Genomic DNA, 14,545 nt, shown 5'->3' with positions numbered 1-14,545 from the left:
CGTCCGGCTGTTCCTTCTCCTTCTCCTTCTTCTTGTGCTGCGCCGGCTTCTTGTTGTGCTGCGGCTCCTCCTCCTCTCCCTCGCCGTCGGCCGACTGTTCCTTCTCCTTCTTCTTTTGCGCCGGCTCCTTGTTGTGCTGCGGCTCCTCCTCGCTCTCATCGTCGTTGTCCGATTGCTCCTTGTCCTTCTCCTTCTTCTTTTGCTGCGCCGGCTTCTTGTTGTGTTGGCCGTTCTGTTGCTGTTGTTTGGCGGCGCGGGCCTTGGCGCGGGCCTTCTCCATGTCGGCGAAGAGCTCGGCGCGGCGTTCGAATTCCTTCATGCGGCGCGTCTTGCCCTCCTCGAACTTGTCGCGCATGCGCTCGCGCACCTGCATGAGCTCCTGCGTCCACCGCCGCTCGTCCTCCTCCCACTTCTCGTACACGCGATCCTTGGCCTTCTGGTGCTTGAAGAACACGCCCTCCTCCCTGTCCTCCGGGGACTGCGCATTGTTCACACCAACCCAAGTGAGCTCATGGCACACGCACACACCGCACACGACACACACACACACACGGCACACGCACACGCACCTCTTTGGTCTTCTTGACGTATTGGGGAGAGTCTTCGTCGACGACGAGGAAGGTCCAGAACTTCTCCAGCGACTCAGTGCATTCGGGCATCTGGCCGTTCTCCTTGATCTCCTCCGTGAGCTTGGCCAACAGAGTCTTCTTGTACCGCACGAACCCGTGCTCGCCCAGGGCCATCAGAATTCGACCTGCCACGCGAGCAGTTAGCGCACGCACACGCACGCACCACCGCACACGCCAACCGCACGCACGGGGGAAAGGGTACTGATGCGGAGGTTGTTGTGGGAGCAGTAGTTGAGATTGAGGAAGCGCTCCTCGTATTCGTCGGTTCGCTCGAGCTCGCCCGTCTCGTAGTCCACTATCCGGAAGCCGTAGAAATTCAGCATCAACCTGTTGTGTGTGTCGTGCCGTGTCGTGTCGCGTTAACGATACGATCTGAGTGTGCTGCACACACGACACACGACACACGACACACGACACACGACACACGACACAGACACACACACGGCGTTTTGAGGGCGTACTTGTAGGAACGCAGGAAGCGCACGTTGCACTCCAACGTCCTTCGCATCTTCCTGGCTTCCTCCTTGAGCAGGCGGTAGGACCCAAAGTTCATGCCCTGGCCCTCGAATATCGCAAACAACCACTGAATGTAGCTGGATTGGCAGGTCATGCACCACGGCGTGCGCTGAGTAAGTGCGGTGCACGGTACAGCACAGAAGAGAAGAGAAGAAGAGAAGGTGACGTGGCACACAGGAACGAGGGAGGGTGGGTGGGGGGGTACCCGTGGTGGGATTCGAGGTGGTCATAGTCCCAGAACCACTCCAGGTGGACCTGGTCGATCCAATTGCCGTCCGGCACGCTCTGCAGCCGCCCCGTGTAGAACAGCTACACAAAGATATTGTGAATATTTTGTTATATAATATTAAAAATAAAAAATGTTGAATATATATTCTGCTTGATTTTTTTCATTAATCTGACAACTGTCATTTAAATAGTATTTAATACATAATAAAAGGAGGAGGGGGTACGTGGTTGGGTTCGCTCATCCAGGACAGGCCGGTGACTGCGCGGAGGAAGGTGCGTTCCCAGGTGGTGGGCGGCAGCTGGTCCTTCTTCTTTTTCTTGTACACCGTGGGCTTCTTTGGCGGCTGTTGCTTGTTGCCGCCACCGCTCTGGGCCTGGGCCGGCTTCTTGGCAGCCGCCAGCCTTCTTCTCTGGTGCGTCCATCTCGTTGCTGCTCAAGCGACAACCTGCAGATTCAAACCAAGAGGGCAACACTTGTTCGGCGAAAGCCGTTCGCAACCCTGTTTTGATTTTATTTCAAATAAGTGATAAATAAACAAAAAAAGTAACAAAGGGAAAAAGAAAAGAAGCGGAGGCAAGTTGGGCAATCTCGATTTCCATCTCTACATTTTACTTAAATCACTTGAAGAAGAAAGAAGGAGGGATGTCGAGCGCAGTCCTGTTGCACCAGCTGCAAGTTCTCGAACAGCAGCGAAATGGATCTTCATCATCTGCAGCGACCGGCGGCAAACGTAAACGAGCATCTTCTTCTTCATCTTCATCTTCACTCGCTGCGGGGGCCAGCGGGCTCGTAAACAAGATGGGAGGAACACCAAATGACAAGAAGAAGAAGGCGAAGAGCGGTGAAGCCGAGGAAGACGTGAGGGCCAAGCGATTCAAGGCGGCACTCGAGCAATTGGCGGCACAGGGGACCCCGAACAAGGGGCGGGGGCGACAACGGGTGAATGGAATGCAGAAGACTGATGCGCTGGTGGCGGCCGTGCGAAAGGCCAACGCGAGGCAGCAGGCCAACCGGACCCGCCCCAATCTCGCACGCCTTCGAACTACGGACAGGATGACCGCCAAATCGAGCAAATCGTCCATGAAATCGGTTCTCTCGCTGAGCGGACGGGCTGCCAGGAAGAAGAAGGAACCTAAGTGGCATATTCAGAAGGAAAGCAAGGAGCCCCGTGAAGTGCCCAAGTGGTAATATACAATTGACAACTCCATCTAGACCCAATTCTTTTTTCTTTTTTTATGCCCCCTCTCTTCATTCAATCGTTAACATCCAACGGACCCGTCGAGCGGCACACGCAGAGAAGGAGTCAGGTGCCCCACGCTAACCCCGCCGCCCCAAGGAGGTGAGTGTAGATATATATATCCACGTTTTGCGTGATTGGCTGGCGGGCGCTGCTATGCAGCGGGATTCGTCGGAATCTGTTTGGGTGAGCTGAGACCAAGCCTAAGCCTCTGATCGCCATGACCACTCACCGAGTCGCTGGGGTGAGCCACACCCGCCCATCACACTTCGTGCTCAGCCGCCATCACCGCGTGGACAACCCTTCGCCCGACGGCGACGGCGTAGAGTTCATCAAGCTTCGGGCCGACCCCGCGGACCGGGCGGTGGGCGATCTGTCCAAGTTCCAGATCACGAGCTTGAACTTCCTCGACGGCCAAGTCCTCAAGCTGTGGGACGTCACCAACTACACAACTGCGACGGCGACGTACTCGCCGTCAACGACTTGGGTACACTTCTTAAATCAGATTTATCATCTTTATCAATTTCAAGTACGATTTGTGTCTCTTTCTTTATCTCAACAGTTCCAGCTGGTTGCTCGTTGATATGTACATCAAATTTAAATACATGCACAGACTCTCAAGTGGCAGAGTCGTCGTTCTCGCCGTCATCGTTCTCGTCATCGAGCACAAACTTGACATTGCTTCGATTCTTGCGCATGCGGGTGGTCGGCGGGAACGGCTGAGGCGAGGGCGAGCGGTGGTCCCCGATGGGCGAAGACGACGAAGTCGAAGGCGACGACGACGATGATGATGAAAAGGCCATGGCCAGCTGGCGCGATTGGCCGCTGAGTGCTCACCCAACTAGTTTTGTTGTTTGCACAGTCATCGACTTCTTCCCCTTCAACGCCGCGGCACGACAGGGCGGGCCAGGCGATGGTGCACAACGGCTTCGGGATCAACGCGCTGCCCCTGGCGTCGGTGGTCACAGGGGAAGAGGCCCACACTTCTTCCACCTGGTGTCGGAGGTGAGCCAGGCGCCGCAGGCCAAGCGCCTCAGCTCCAGCGCAGGGGTCAAAGTGAAGGAGGCATCGTGGCCAAGAAGCGCAGCATCTCCACCGGCAACGGCGCGGCCATGGGCAGCTTCACGGTCATCGCCGAGTCGGCAGGCGCCGCATCGCGTCTGTCGGCGGACTGGATGCCTCTCTTCTTGTAATTCTTGTAATTCTGACTCACGCTGTCACACCTTCCTTCATAGCAATGTTGCTCGTTGATATGTACATCAAATTTAAATACATGCACAGACTCTCAAGTGGCAGAGGCGTCGTTCTCGCCGTCATCGTTCTCGTCATCGAGCACAAACTTGACATTGCTTCGATTCTTGCGCATGCGGGTGGTCGGCGGGAACGGCTGAGGCGAGGGCGAGCGGTGGTCCCCGACGGGCGAAGACGACGAAGTCGAAGGCGACGACGATGATGATGAAAAGGCCATGGCCAGCTGGCGCGATTGGGATGGCGACGAGAAGGACGTGGTGGGCGACGAGAAGGAGGGCGTGGGTGAGGCCGACGCAAAGGCCGACAGCGGCGTGGGCGTCGAGATCTTGCGGCCGCTGCGGCTCGGGTTGCGCGTGTGGCGCGACACGAACGAGTTGTTGCGGGTCATCATCGCGGGCGTGTTGCCGCTTCCGGCACCGCCGCCGCTTCCATTCAGGCCAGCCGACTGAGAAGACGACGTGGACGAAAGCGTCGCCTCGCGTCCGCCCTTGTGGAGATTGAACAGCGACGGCACCTCCTTCTCACTGTCACCACGACACACACGACCCACGACACACCACACGACACGCACACGACACATACACGAAGGGTGAGTACAGACCCAAGGCAAGTGTGGGCTGGTGGGGAGGAGCGCGAGTCGCACCCGTCGTTCATGCCCTTGAGGCAGGCGGTGATGTAGAGGAGGTTGGCGAAGATGGTGAAGTAGGAGGTCCACGGGACGGTGTCGGTGAAGAAGGCCAGGTAGACCGAGTAGCAGGTGCTGGCGATGAGGCCGGCCCAGCGGCGGGCGCCCTTGCGGGTGATGAGGTAGGACGAGAGGAGGAACACCCACGAGTGGCGGATGGCGAACATGTAGCCCTTGGTGAAGAGCTTGTTGAAGGTGGCCCGCTTGCTGAGCCGGCCGCCCCCGATGATGGCCTGCCGCACGAGCGACTGCTTGGTGCGGCGCAGCAGCGGCGCGGCCGCACGCGTAGCGACGGCGGCTGGTGATGTAGAAGATGAGGATGAAAAAGGAGAAGATGAAGATGCTGAAGATGAGCGCAGCCAGCCCTGGATGAGATCGGCCTTGTGGCGCTTGACGAAGAGGATGAAGCGCGACCAGAAGATCCACGCACCCAAGCTGGCGTTGGCCACGACGGCCATGCGACGCGAGTAGCGTAACGACCACTGGTGGTTCTCCTCCTCGAACTCGAGCACCTGGAGCTTGAGCCGTTCGAACTCGATGCGCAGGTCGTCCATGCCGCGCTCGAGGCTCTCAATCTGCCGCTGGTGCTGGGCCAGGCCGTCGCCGGTGAGCACGACGGTCGATGCATTCCGCTTGAGCTTGTAGCCGCCTCCCTCTAGCTCGCCCTCGCCCACCTCGACGAAGCCGAAGCTCTGCTCGTACTCGACCACCTGCGGCTGGTTGCCCACGTTGGGCGAGGACGCTGAAGATGGAAGGGCCGACGTCGAAGCGGCGAAGGATGAAGATGGAGGGGGCGACGAGTGCGGCGATGCCGCAGGAGATGGGTGGCGAGGGGGCGAGGGCGGGTAGCCATAGGGCACTCCCTGCGGTTGTTGGGTGAGCGTGGCCGGATCGCCCCACGCTGGCGGCACCTGATGGTCGGCCATGCCTCCTTTGTTGCTTGTTTATTTTCTTTATTATTTTCTTATTGATTTTCGAAGCTAAGGCGAACACGAGGTGTTGTGGGTGATGAGCATTAACGAAATAAATATTAGGTGGGAGACTAATCTACAAGGTGCGAGCGGTTGGGGCTGAGGTGCAGGATGTCGAGGGTGCGCCACTGCGGCGCCTTGAGCGGAACTTTGATGGTCAGCACCCCGTGGCTGTACCTCTGCGTGGGTTGTGGGGGGTGGAGACGAAAAGGGGAAAGAGAGCCCGTGATCAGACACTGATGATGACCGGGACGATGATGGTTGCATACCTGCTCAGTATGAGCGATGTCGGCGTTCGGGGGCAGGACCACCTGAAGCGAAAAGGGACCCTCTGGTCGCTGCACCAACAGATTCTCCAGCGTGCTCTCGCTCTCGGGCGAAAGCAGCGAATGTCGATTCTTCCGCTCGCCCTGCACCAGCGACACCGCGATCACCGCGTCAGCCAACCCACTGCGCCTGGGGCGCAAAAGAAGGTGGAAGGGAGAAGGAGGGAGAGACCTTGATCACGAGTTTGTTGCCGTCGGTCTTCACAGAGAGGTCCGTCTCCGGGGCCACTCCGGGCAAGTCGATCTGGATGACGTAGGCCTCGACCGTTTTGTGCATGTCTGCAGAGAACGAAGAGCGAAGAACGAAAAATGAAGAGCGAAGAGCGAAAAGCAAAGAGTCAGCGCTGTTCAGTAAATTACGGACTCGTGAGAGCCGCGACGGAGGGTGGTGGCGGCTGCGCACCTGTTTTAATCCAGGGGATGTCGCAGGAGAGTTCGACTCCATCGGGGAAGCTGTGCACGTGCTTTGGTGGATCGTCCGTGGGCCGATGTCGCTTCGGTGTCGCTCCACCCTGCTCCTTCTGCACACGGACACGACACGCTTTCGCCAGTTAGCCACCCGCCAATCGGCCTCGACCGAGTGGGAAGAGAGGTGCAGATGGCGCCACCTTTCGCTTGCTGCCCTTGGTGAGGCTGGGAATGTTCTCCATGATCTGGAGCCGATTCTTCTTGAACCACGCCATATCGGCCTCCAGCTGCTCCGCGCTCCAATCCACATTATTGTCCACACAGCACGTGGCCAGCTTCTGCATGAACGGCGTGTCCATTCCTGCACGTTGCAGTGACCAGGAAGGCAGACGTCAGCTCAATACAACACACACACACACACACCAACTGGGTGGTACCTTCGTTGGCTGTGGGCTGAATCATTTCCACATTGGCATAGGCGGGCATCGTGCCCTCCTTGCTGCTGTTGGGCTTTCGTCTCTTCATCAGCGTTCCTGCACACGACACACGCAACACGACACGCACGACACCTGAGTCACGGTGGACATTGCGCCTTGCTGCGCCAATTGAGAGCGCGAGCGCACCATCGGGGTTGGTTCGGAGCTTGGGCTTGCGTCCCGGCCTGCCTTGCGCCTTCTGCACGAACTGCTCGGGGTGGGCCACCTTCAGGGGCTCCAGGTCCTCCTCGATCCACTGGTTGATCTTCCGGCCGAGGTAATTGTCCCGCAGGTGGTACTGCGGCAACAGCTTTCGATAGTAGAGTGCCCACCACTTGTCCTTCACTTCCTTGTGTCCCGGCTTCACTCTGTCCGGTGTGCGTGTGCGTGCGGTGGTGCGTGTGTCGCGTGAGTCGTGTGGTGAGGCAACGGAGCTGGTGTGTGTTACCTGAACCAGGTCCTGTAGGCCCATCGGGCAATCTCCTCCCGCTCCCGCAGCGAAACGAATCGCGTTCCGTCTTTCCCGATGCTCTCCTCGCCTTCGCCCGCCTCCTCCCCGCCGGCCTCTGCTGCTCCCCTCGCGCCGTGCGTGGTCGTCGTTGTCGTCACTGGTGTATCTGCGGTGGGAAAACAAGTTCAAAAATTAAAAGATATATAACCCCGAAACAGTCACTACACTCACGATCTGCACATTTTCTCCAAAACAGGTTCGGTTGCAGATCACCCAGTCCGAGATTCAGATTGCGCGAGTTTGCTGGTTGGAGCGTACCTGGCTCATCTTCGTCTTCGTCATCTATCGGTGGTGGTGGGAATTGTTGGTGCTGCTGGTGAAGTTGGTGCTGGTGGGGTGATCGGTGCTGAGTGTGGTGTTGATGCGCCGGCGGCGGTTGGTGGTGCTGGTGGTAGTGGTGGCCATAGGCCTGGGCCATGGCGAAGCCACCGCCGCTGCTGCCGAGACCCGGTCTGGTTACAGGGCAAGGTCAAAGAAGGAAAGTCAGCGGAAGGTCGGAACACGTTTGCCAAATTAAAAGTTGTCCAATCAGAGAAGTAACCTGACATTAAAACAGGTTCCTAGATGTTGCCGAGATACGGCAAGCTCCATCGATCGAGAAAAAGAACGAGTGACCACGTAAGAAAGGAGGAATATCACGTACGGCATGGAGTAGATGAGGTGTTGGGCGTCCGCACTGTGGCGTATCAGCGAGGCCTGTAGTGTCGTTTTTTGTGTTGTTTTGTTTTTTTTTGAGTGTAGGTGCGTTGGTGCGGCGTAGTGAGATGGTTGTCAAGAAAAGGGGGTACCTGGTGCGAGTCAGTGAGCCCGTCATGCAGCTGCACAGGTCCGGAAGAGGTGAGCGGATCCTACGGCATTTTGAAATCAAAAACGAAAAGAAGAACGGTTAGTGCGCAAGCACACACGCGCGGTACGCCCGGGCTCTCGAACCGGAGAACACGAACGACCGCACACAAACCACAGCATCTTTTGGCCAGGCAACACACACCCTGGTGCGACGTACGTCGAGGTGGTCCGGCTCGGAGTGGTGCACGCCCACCGACATGGAGGATTCGTGCAGGCTGTGCTGCTGGTGCGGCATGCCGCCGCCGCCGAGATGATGCATGAGCGGGTGATGATGTCGCGAGGAGGACAGGGCGAGGTGCTGTTGATGCTGCATCGAGAGCTGCTGCTGCTGTTGCTGGATGTGATGCGGAAGCGGCGGAGAGGACAGATGGCGAGGCAGCTGGGGTTGGGGCGACAGCGTCAGGTGGTGGTGCGCGTGACTGTGCAAAAGGCCCGCTTGCAGCTGCCCGCTTCCGTCGCCGCCTTTACACAAACCACAAAGAGAAGATTAAACAGATGAAAACAATAAAATCGATCGTAAGTGTGCCCATCATCAATCAAAGAACGACTTGAAAAGCATCAATCATAAATCTGATGCCAAACGCAAAGAGATGAACAAATGCGCTGCGGCTGCAGTCGTACCCGGTGATAGGTCTCCGCCGGAGACAGTCCTCCGAAGGGGTGGCGGCCCTCGCCCTGGCCCCTGCTGCTGCCGGTCGCCCAAGCCGCCACTTCCTCCGCCGCCCTCCATGCTCAAGCGGCCCGGAAGGGTAGTGGGCTCGGACCTCGTCTAACAGAAGAGGGAGAAGACGGGGAAGAAGAACAAGAGGGACAGGGAGAGAGGAAAGAGAGAAGAGCGTGCATGTCCCCCCAACTGTGGCGTGTTTGGGGGTGGTTGGTCTGCCGCGGCGCACACGCCCCCCAACCTGATGTCTCCCCCATTTCCTCCCCAAACCGACACAACTTGGGGAGCTATCTGCCGTCGGTTGCGGGATTTTAGGGGGCACGCTAAAATGTCGACAATTATCGTTGCTGGGCATTGGCCAACGGACAGCTCGTTGTTGGGCATGCGAGTGCGCTGGTGGACGGACCACCTGCCTCTCTTGAGCCCGGGGCCTCTGCGCCACAGACGGACACACGAAAACTTGTTTGGGCCGTGTTGCGCGGCAGAACTAGTTGTTCATATCCAACGGGAGCTCATCCACTCTCCGCACTAACGCCACGCAACCAACACAACACAACCGCAACCGCAACCGCAACTTCTCCGGTTGTATCAACACCTCTGGATCGCTTGACCAACCCGCGTGCCGCATCCATCTGCCGCACCGAGAACCAAAGGCAAGAAAGAGTGCGCGTGCGGTCGTGCATGTGGTAGTGTGCGTGTGGTGGTCTTTGTGAACACAGGGCCACACGGCTTCACGTCCCGTGGGCGCTGAGGATCGCGCGGCAGGGGTGGCACAGCGGCTGCACCACGCCGGGCACGAAGCCTGACTTGCCATGGGGCGAGAACAGGCGCAGCAGCTGCGGCGGTCCATCGTGGCGAAGGAGTTTGTGGATGCACCCGCGCTTCTTCCACCGCTGGCACAGCACGCGACCGCACAGCACGCAGTGGGGGCACATCTCCCTCTCGTCCAACCGCGTGATGCTTTCCTTGCAGGAACCGCAGTTCATAACATCTGCTCGCACGGTGCGTGTGCGTGTGCGTGTGCGTGTGCGTGTGCGTGTGCGTGTGCGTGCGGTCAGAATAGAGCTCGGATAGGAATGTGGGCACTGCAGCCGTACTCGAGTCGGGTGTGGCGATCATCCGAGCGCAGACGGCCTCGAGGAGCTCCAGAGACAGGGCCGCCACCCGGCCCGTGCCAATCTTCTTTGGGCGGAGCTGCTTGAGCAAGAAGGCGATGCACAGCTGCTTGAGCTGCTCGCTGGCGAAGGTGGTGGCCATGCCCCACAGATCGTTCACGTTGTCCAGGTCGAGCCCGCGCTCGATCATCCGCTCACACGGCCGCACCAGAGCGTCCATACCGAACTCGTTGCCGACCACGAAGAGCTCCACCACCTGTTCAGGGTCGATTTCGCCCACGAACCCGCTGTAGTGATACCGCACAACTTGGCGGAAGACCTCGGGCCGCAGCCCCGCGATCGGCACACGGCGCTGAGTTGCTTCCTTGAGGCCCGTGAGAAACATCGCACGGAAGTAGTCGCTGCGCGGAGCCAGCAGACACTTGTGGGCCACGATCTCTATCGCCACTGGATGTTCGTTCGCCTGAGCCTCTTCGCTTTCGATCTTTTCGTCGGCGTGGGCGTCTTCGTTCTTTTGCATCTCCTTGTCGCCACTTTCGTTCTTCGCGACTTCATCGTAGCCGGCACCATCGTCAGCAGTCGCGGCGGACGGCGTCACGATGAAGGAGAGGTCGGAGAAAAGTGGCTGTTCGAAAGCCGCGAGGAGGTCTGACGCCAGCGTGTTGCTCACCGGGGATGGCGCGTCGAGCGCGGCGGCCGCGGCCAGGCGAGGGAACGCCACCATCTTCTCCAGGAGGTCCTCCAGCGGCTTTGTCGCATAGAGCCGGGCCAAGTGGAGCAGCTGGCCCACCACGTCCTCAACGTCCGAGTCCGAATCATCGCCGACGGCGAGCTTTTGGCGCCGGTGGAGCACGAAGAGCGTGGCCGGCAGCGGCGGCAGCGTGTCGCAGTAGAGGTACTGCAGGAACGCCCGAACCGCGCGGGGAGTCGCCCAAGGCGGCAGGCAAAGAGTGGTGCGCGCCGCCGGGTCGGCGGCAGTGGCGCGCTCCTGGGGCCGCCTCTAGGTCCACGAGCTCGGCGCTGAGACTGTCGCTGCGCATGGCCAGCACGACGCGGTGGGCGTGTATCGCGCTGCCGTCGCCCAGCCGAAGCAGGAGATCGCTGCACTCGTCTCGGTCGATGAGCGCACTCAGGGCCAGCCAGGAGTTGGGGTCGACCGCCCGGCTGATCCTTGCCCTCAGGCCCGCGAGTGACGGCGACAGCGGCCCTTTGTTTGTCGTCGACAGTGACACGTCAGCAAATTCACCGGAGGCACTGTCCAGTGTTTGGGGAGTAGTGGGGAGGGTGGTTACGGTACCGCGCCAGGCGGCAATGTATTGGGCGCCGCAGGCGATCTGAGTGATGCCTTTGCCGGCGGGCAGCACGACGCGGGGTATGGGGATCCGTTCCAGAAGCATGCCGCAGGCGAACACTCGGCCGTCAGCTGGAAAGAGTACCATCAGAGTCAGGCCGATGTGTCACAACATGACCAGGAGAGCTTCACGTAAGCGTGGCGTGGTGTGGTACCCGACAAAGCGACTGTGAGGCCGGTGCCGCAGGCGACCGCGATGATGCCTTGTCCGCTGAGGTGGAGGTTGCTGGTGGGCGCCGACAGGAACGACTCGCCCTCGATCCCCAGCTGCGACTCCTCATTCGAGCCCCACACCACCACATCGCCCGTATCTGTGCATAACAAAAGAGATAAGAGACGTCATTCTTTGTCGTCTTCATTCTTCTGCCCTTTTCGTTCTTTTGCGGTACGAAGGGGGGGGGTCATGCACCGATGAGGGCCACGGTGTGGTAGCTGCCGCAGGCGATGTAGAGGACCTTCATGCCAAGACAGGCCTGCACGAGCTGCGGCCTATTGACCGAGGACTCGTTGCAGTGGCCCAGCTGGCCCGACAACCCGTTGCCCCACGTGTAAACCGTGCCGGCGTCGGTGAGCGCGACCGAGTGCGACTCGCCGCACGCGATCTGCACCACCTTGAACCCGTCGAGCCCGATGACGGGGTGCGGTCCAGGTCCATGAAGCACCGAGTCGCCCAGGCCCAGCTGCCCATCGCCGTTCTTGCCCGAGCTGAACACATGGCCCTGGGCTGATGAGCGATCGGCGGTCAGGCTTCGATCCGATTTCAAGCAAGCACCACTTCACACTGCAATCGACGTACACGTGAGTACGAGGCTGTGACGGTCGCCGGTGGCCACCTGCACCACGTCCAGGCCCTGCAGCGACTCCACCAGCCGGGGCTGTTCGACGCAACGCGCATTGAAGAAGAGCTGCCCCTGGGTACCTGCCCACGCACGCATGTGAGTCGTCAATTCACATCAATGCTGCGCAGGTGGTGCTGTGGTACTCTCGCCCCAGCAGTAGACCTGTGTGTCGCCCGCTTCCGACGAGCCAGAAGATGGTGAAGAAGAGGCGCTACTACAGAGAAGAAATCGGTGGTTGTAGCCGTTGCCGGACGCGAGCTCGAAGGCCCTCCCCACAGCAGGCTGGGGCAGCTTGACCTCTTCCGGGCGCGCCACCACCCGTCGACCTTCGTCGTGCGCCAGCTCGACCCCCACATTCGAGCCGCACGCGAACACCCTTCCGCACCCTAACCTCCGCACAAATAGCGCGGTGTGAGCAATACCAAGTGTCGGGGGCAACGCACGAGGTGTCTGGGGCACACACCGGTGAGGAAGAGGGTGTGCCGCTTGGTGCACACGATCTGTCGGAGCTGCAGGCCGTCTAGCGCGGGGTTGCGCAGGAGGGTGGGGCGCGCCGAGTCGGCCGCCCCGTCCTCGTCGTAGTAGTCATCGTCGTCGTCTTCGCCGCCCATGCCCAGCGCGCCCCAGCCGCCAGAGCCCCACAGGTAGACGTACGAGGGCTGCTCCATCGAGAATACAAACGGGTTGGCCTCAAAGTCGTCGCTGTCCTGGTGTTGCGCGGCCGACAGGGTGAGCATCTCGCCTTGTGTTGCCTGGGCGGGCGAAGGGGTTCTGAGCTGCAGCTCATCATCTTCAAGCTGCGTCTTGCTATCCTCCACCCTCTTCATTTTGTGCACTTTCGGGGCAAGAAAGAAAGGGCGCGGGCAACTTGCTTCCTTTGGCTCCTGTTTGGGTTAAATCAGGCGTTCAGTTGTGGGTGAGTATTACATGAAATCTGACCATCACGCCCTTTTCTCACATTGGTGGCAGTGGGCACCATCCTAAGTCCTGAAGCACTTAGAATATGGGGCACCAGGAGGGGTGTCCCATGCTGCTTCCCAGTTGGGCCTTGCCAGGCAGTTCCCATGGGAGGGGCAAGGGCTGACAGTGGGCCACAATCCCATTCTTTACAAAGTGACCTCTGACATCCTTGTTCTGGCCCTATGAGAAAGCAATATTCACACTTGCTTGGTGTTGTTTTTCGCCCCCTCAGGTTCTCACGCCATTCACTTTTCCAACATGCACATGTGTGCTGGCTTCCTGGGTTGGCAAGCATGACAAGGGCCCTTCCCACAGAATCTTGATCTAGTGGGGCTGAATGCTCTGTACAAAAGTTGTTGTGGAGGTGCCTTGCCACAACCACCATTTTCTCCATCAACGGGATTGTGTGGCCCTTGGTTTCATTTTTAAAACCAGGAGCAGATCAATACACAATACATAAATCACTGGATTTCGTACAGGAGGATTCAAGGCAGGGGGCATCTCACGGTGCTTGCCTCTTCCTCCGCTTTCTCTTGTCCTCGAGCCCGCTCTCTTCTTCGTCGCCGCCGCCAACCGCAACGCTCGCCTTACGCTCCTGCTCGTCGGCGCGCTTCCGCCTCTTTGCCTCCTCTTCCGCTTTCGCTTTCGTGTCCTTCTCCGTGGCTTCCGCGAGGGACAGAGCGATGGCCCGCTTGAGCTCTTCATCTTCGTCATCAGCACTGTCCTCCTTGGCCTCCCGATTGCCGTTCGTCCTCCCGTCCTCCCTCGCGGGCTTCGTTACCGTCACCGTTCGCGTGGCCGCCCTCGCATCTTCATCTACTCTTCGGCTTTGCGTCGTCTTGCGCTCCTCTTCGTCGCGCTTATGAGGTTCCGCCGAAGCCGCACCGTTGGTGCTGCTGTTGGCCAGATCGCCGAAGAAGCTGAGATTGAGGATGTCATCGCTGTCCTCCGCCGCGTTGCTGCACGCGTCCATCGCGTCGTCGAAGTTGTAGGGCTTCTTCGTTTTCTTCTCCTTCTTCTCCTCTTCGCTGTTGTCATGACGTCCATCGTCACGCGATCCCTCTCTTCCTCTTCGTCGGCTTCCTGCTTTCTGCCTTGCGGATCTTCGCGACGCCTGCGCCCATCGTAGCTTCGCTTGTGGCCGCCTTTCTGGGAACCGCGCTGGGTGTTGTACCGAGTCATGGACGTAGAAGAGCAGATATCCGTTCTTCTCCGCTTGTTCGCCCAAGGCTGCCGATTCCTTCAACTGTTGACATGTCCGCACGTTACAACGTTACAACGCGATCAGTAACTTGACTTGATGCGTCCTGCGAACATCGTCAGCACAAAGTGGGTGCGCGTGTACCTCGTAGACTCTGTCATCGTTGTACTCCTTCCACTGGCCCGACGTGGGATTATGTACGTAGGAGGTGTAGTGACCCATGCTGGCCTTGGCGCCCCAATGCACCACGATGCTTCTCTGCACATTGAACAAGAAGATCATCAGACAACCCAACAGTTGAAGTCGTTGTCTTTGAAAGCGGGCTGTGCG

At 59.1% G+C, this 14,545-nt stretch overlaps 8 protein-coding genes across 8 annotated transcripts in view; 2 read left to right on the top strand and 6 right to left on the bottom strand.

The window, feature by feature from the left end:
• Positions 1-2,128, bottom strand: part of ACA1_169760 (Opioid growth factor receptor (OGFr) conserved regioncontaining protein) — a gene marked incomplete at both ends in the record, with an annotated part of 2,240 nt that extends 112 nt beyond the window's left edge. Inside the window, 8 exons of the mRNA XM_004353916.1 lie at positions 1-367; positions 422-478; positions 570-754; positions 832-956; positions 1,091-1,222; positions 1,351-1,454; positions 1,598-1,803; positions 2,041-2,128. The exon at positions 1-367 is cut by the window's left edge and continues 24 nt beyond it. Of these exons, the coding sequence (XP_004353968.1) occupies positions 1-367; positions 422-478; positions 570-754; positions 832-956; positions 1,091-1,222; positions 1,351-1,454; positions 1,598-1,803; positions 2,041-2,128 (1,264 nt within the window). The remainder of the gene's footprint in view (positions 368-421; positions 479-569; positions 755-831; positions 957-1,090; positions 1,223-1,350; positions 1,455-1,597; positions 1,804-2,040) is intronic.
• A 44-nt stretch (positions 2,129-2,172) lies between these two features.
• ACA1_169750 (uncharacterized protein) lies at positions 2,173-2,562 on the top strand (the record flags this gene model as incomplete). Its single annotated transcript, XM_004353914.1, has 1 exon — positions 2,173-2,562. The coding sequence occupies one exon, from the start codon at positions 2,173-2,175 to the stop codon at positions 2,560-2,562; it is 390 nt and encodes a 129-aa protein (XP_004353966.1).
• Positions 2,563-2,831: 269 nt separating this feature from the next.
• Positions 2,832-3,194, top strand: ACA1_169740 (uncharacterized protein; the record flags this gene model as incomplete). Its single annotated transcript, XM_004353912.1, has 2 exons — positions 2,832-3,098; positions 3,174-3,194. 2 exons carry the CDS (start codon positions 2,832-2,834, stop codon positions 3,192-3,194), a joined length of 288 nt encoding a protein of 95 aa, XP_004353964.1.
• A 34-nt stretch (positions 3,195-3,228) lies between these two features.
• Positions 3,229-3,414, bottom strand: ACA1_169730 (uncharacterized protein; the record flags this gene model as incomplete). Its single annotated transcript, XM_004353910.1, has 1 exon — positions 3,229-3,414. The coding sequence occupies one exon, from the start codon at positions 3,412-3,414 to the stop codon at positions 3,229-3,231; it is 186 nt and encodes a 61-aa protein (XP_004353962.1).
• A 482-nt stretch (positions 3,415-3,896) lies between these two features.
• ACA1_169720 (uncharacterized protein) lies at positions 3,897-5,473 on the bottom strand (the record flags this gene model as incomplete). Its single annotated transcript, XM_004353908.1, has 2 exons — positions 3,897-4,386; positions 4,506-5,473. 2 exons carry the CDS (start codon positions 5,471-5,473, stop codon positions 3,897-3,899), a joined length of 1,458 nt encoding a protein of 485 aa, XP_004353960.1.
• A 116-nt stretch (positions 5,474-5,589) lies between these two features.
• Positions 5,590-8,815, bottom strand: ACA1_169710 (Hsp20/alpha crystallin superfamily protein; the record flags this gene model as incomplete). The annotated part of the gene is made up of 13 exons (XM_004353906.1): positions 5,590-5,697; positions 5,788-5,928; positions 6,026-6,123; positions 6,248-6,365; positions 6,453-6,613; positions 6,690-6,785; positions 6,876-7,096; positions 7,177-7,345; positions 7,498-7,691; positions 7,883-7,935; positions 8,028-8,087; positions 8,222-8,547; positions 8,707-8,815. 13 exons carry the CDS (start codon positions 8,813-8,815, stop codon positions 5,590-5,592), a joined length of 1,854 nt encoding a protein of 617 aa, XP_004353958.1.
• A 665-nt stretch (positions 8,816-9,480) lies between these two features.
• On the bottom strand, positions 9,481-12,881 carry ACA1_169700 (BTB/POZ domain containing protein; the record flags this gene model as incomplete). The annotated part of the gene is given in 10 exon segments (XM_004353904.1): positions 9,481-9,740; positions 9,847-10,762; positions 10,773-11,071; positions 11,162-11,287; positions 11,371-11,426; positions 11,463-11,526; positions 11,625-11,910; positions 12,022-12,134; positions 12,198-12,440; positions 12,518-12,881. The coding sequence occupies 10 exon segments, from the start codon at positions 12,879-12,881 to the stop codon at positions 9,481-9,483; spliced, it is 2,727 nt and encodes a 908-aa protein (XP_004353956.1).
• Positions 12,882-13,516: 635 nt separating this feature from the next.
• ACA1_169590 (ubiquitin interaction motif domain containing protein) overlaps positions 13,517-14,545 on the bottom strand; it is a gene marked incomplete at both ends in the record, with an annotated part of 3,462 nt that continues 2,433 nt past the window's right edge. The window contains 2 exons of the mRNA XM_004353902.1: positions 13,517-14,260; positions 14,360-14,473. Coding sequence (XP_004353954.1) covers positions 13,517-14,260; positions 14,360-14,473 — 858 coding nt within the window. The remainder of the gene's footprint in view (positions 14,261-14,359; positions 14,474-14,545) is intronic.

Source organism: Acanthamoeba castellanii (genome assembly GCF_000313135.1).
Source record: "Acanthamoeba castellanii str. Neff unplaced genomic scaffold scf7180000084739, whole genome shotgun sequence".
In the NCBI taxonomy this organism is placed as follows: Eukaryota; Discosea; order Longamoebia; family Acanthamoebidae; genus Acanthamoeba; species Acanthamoeba castellanii.
This window is presented reverse-complemented; position numbering and strand designations above follow the sequence as displayed.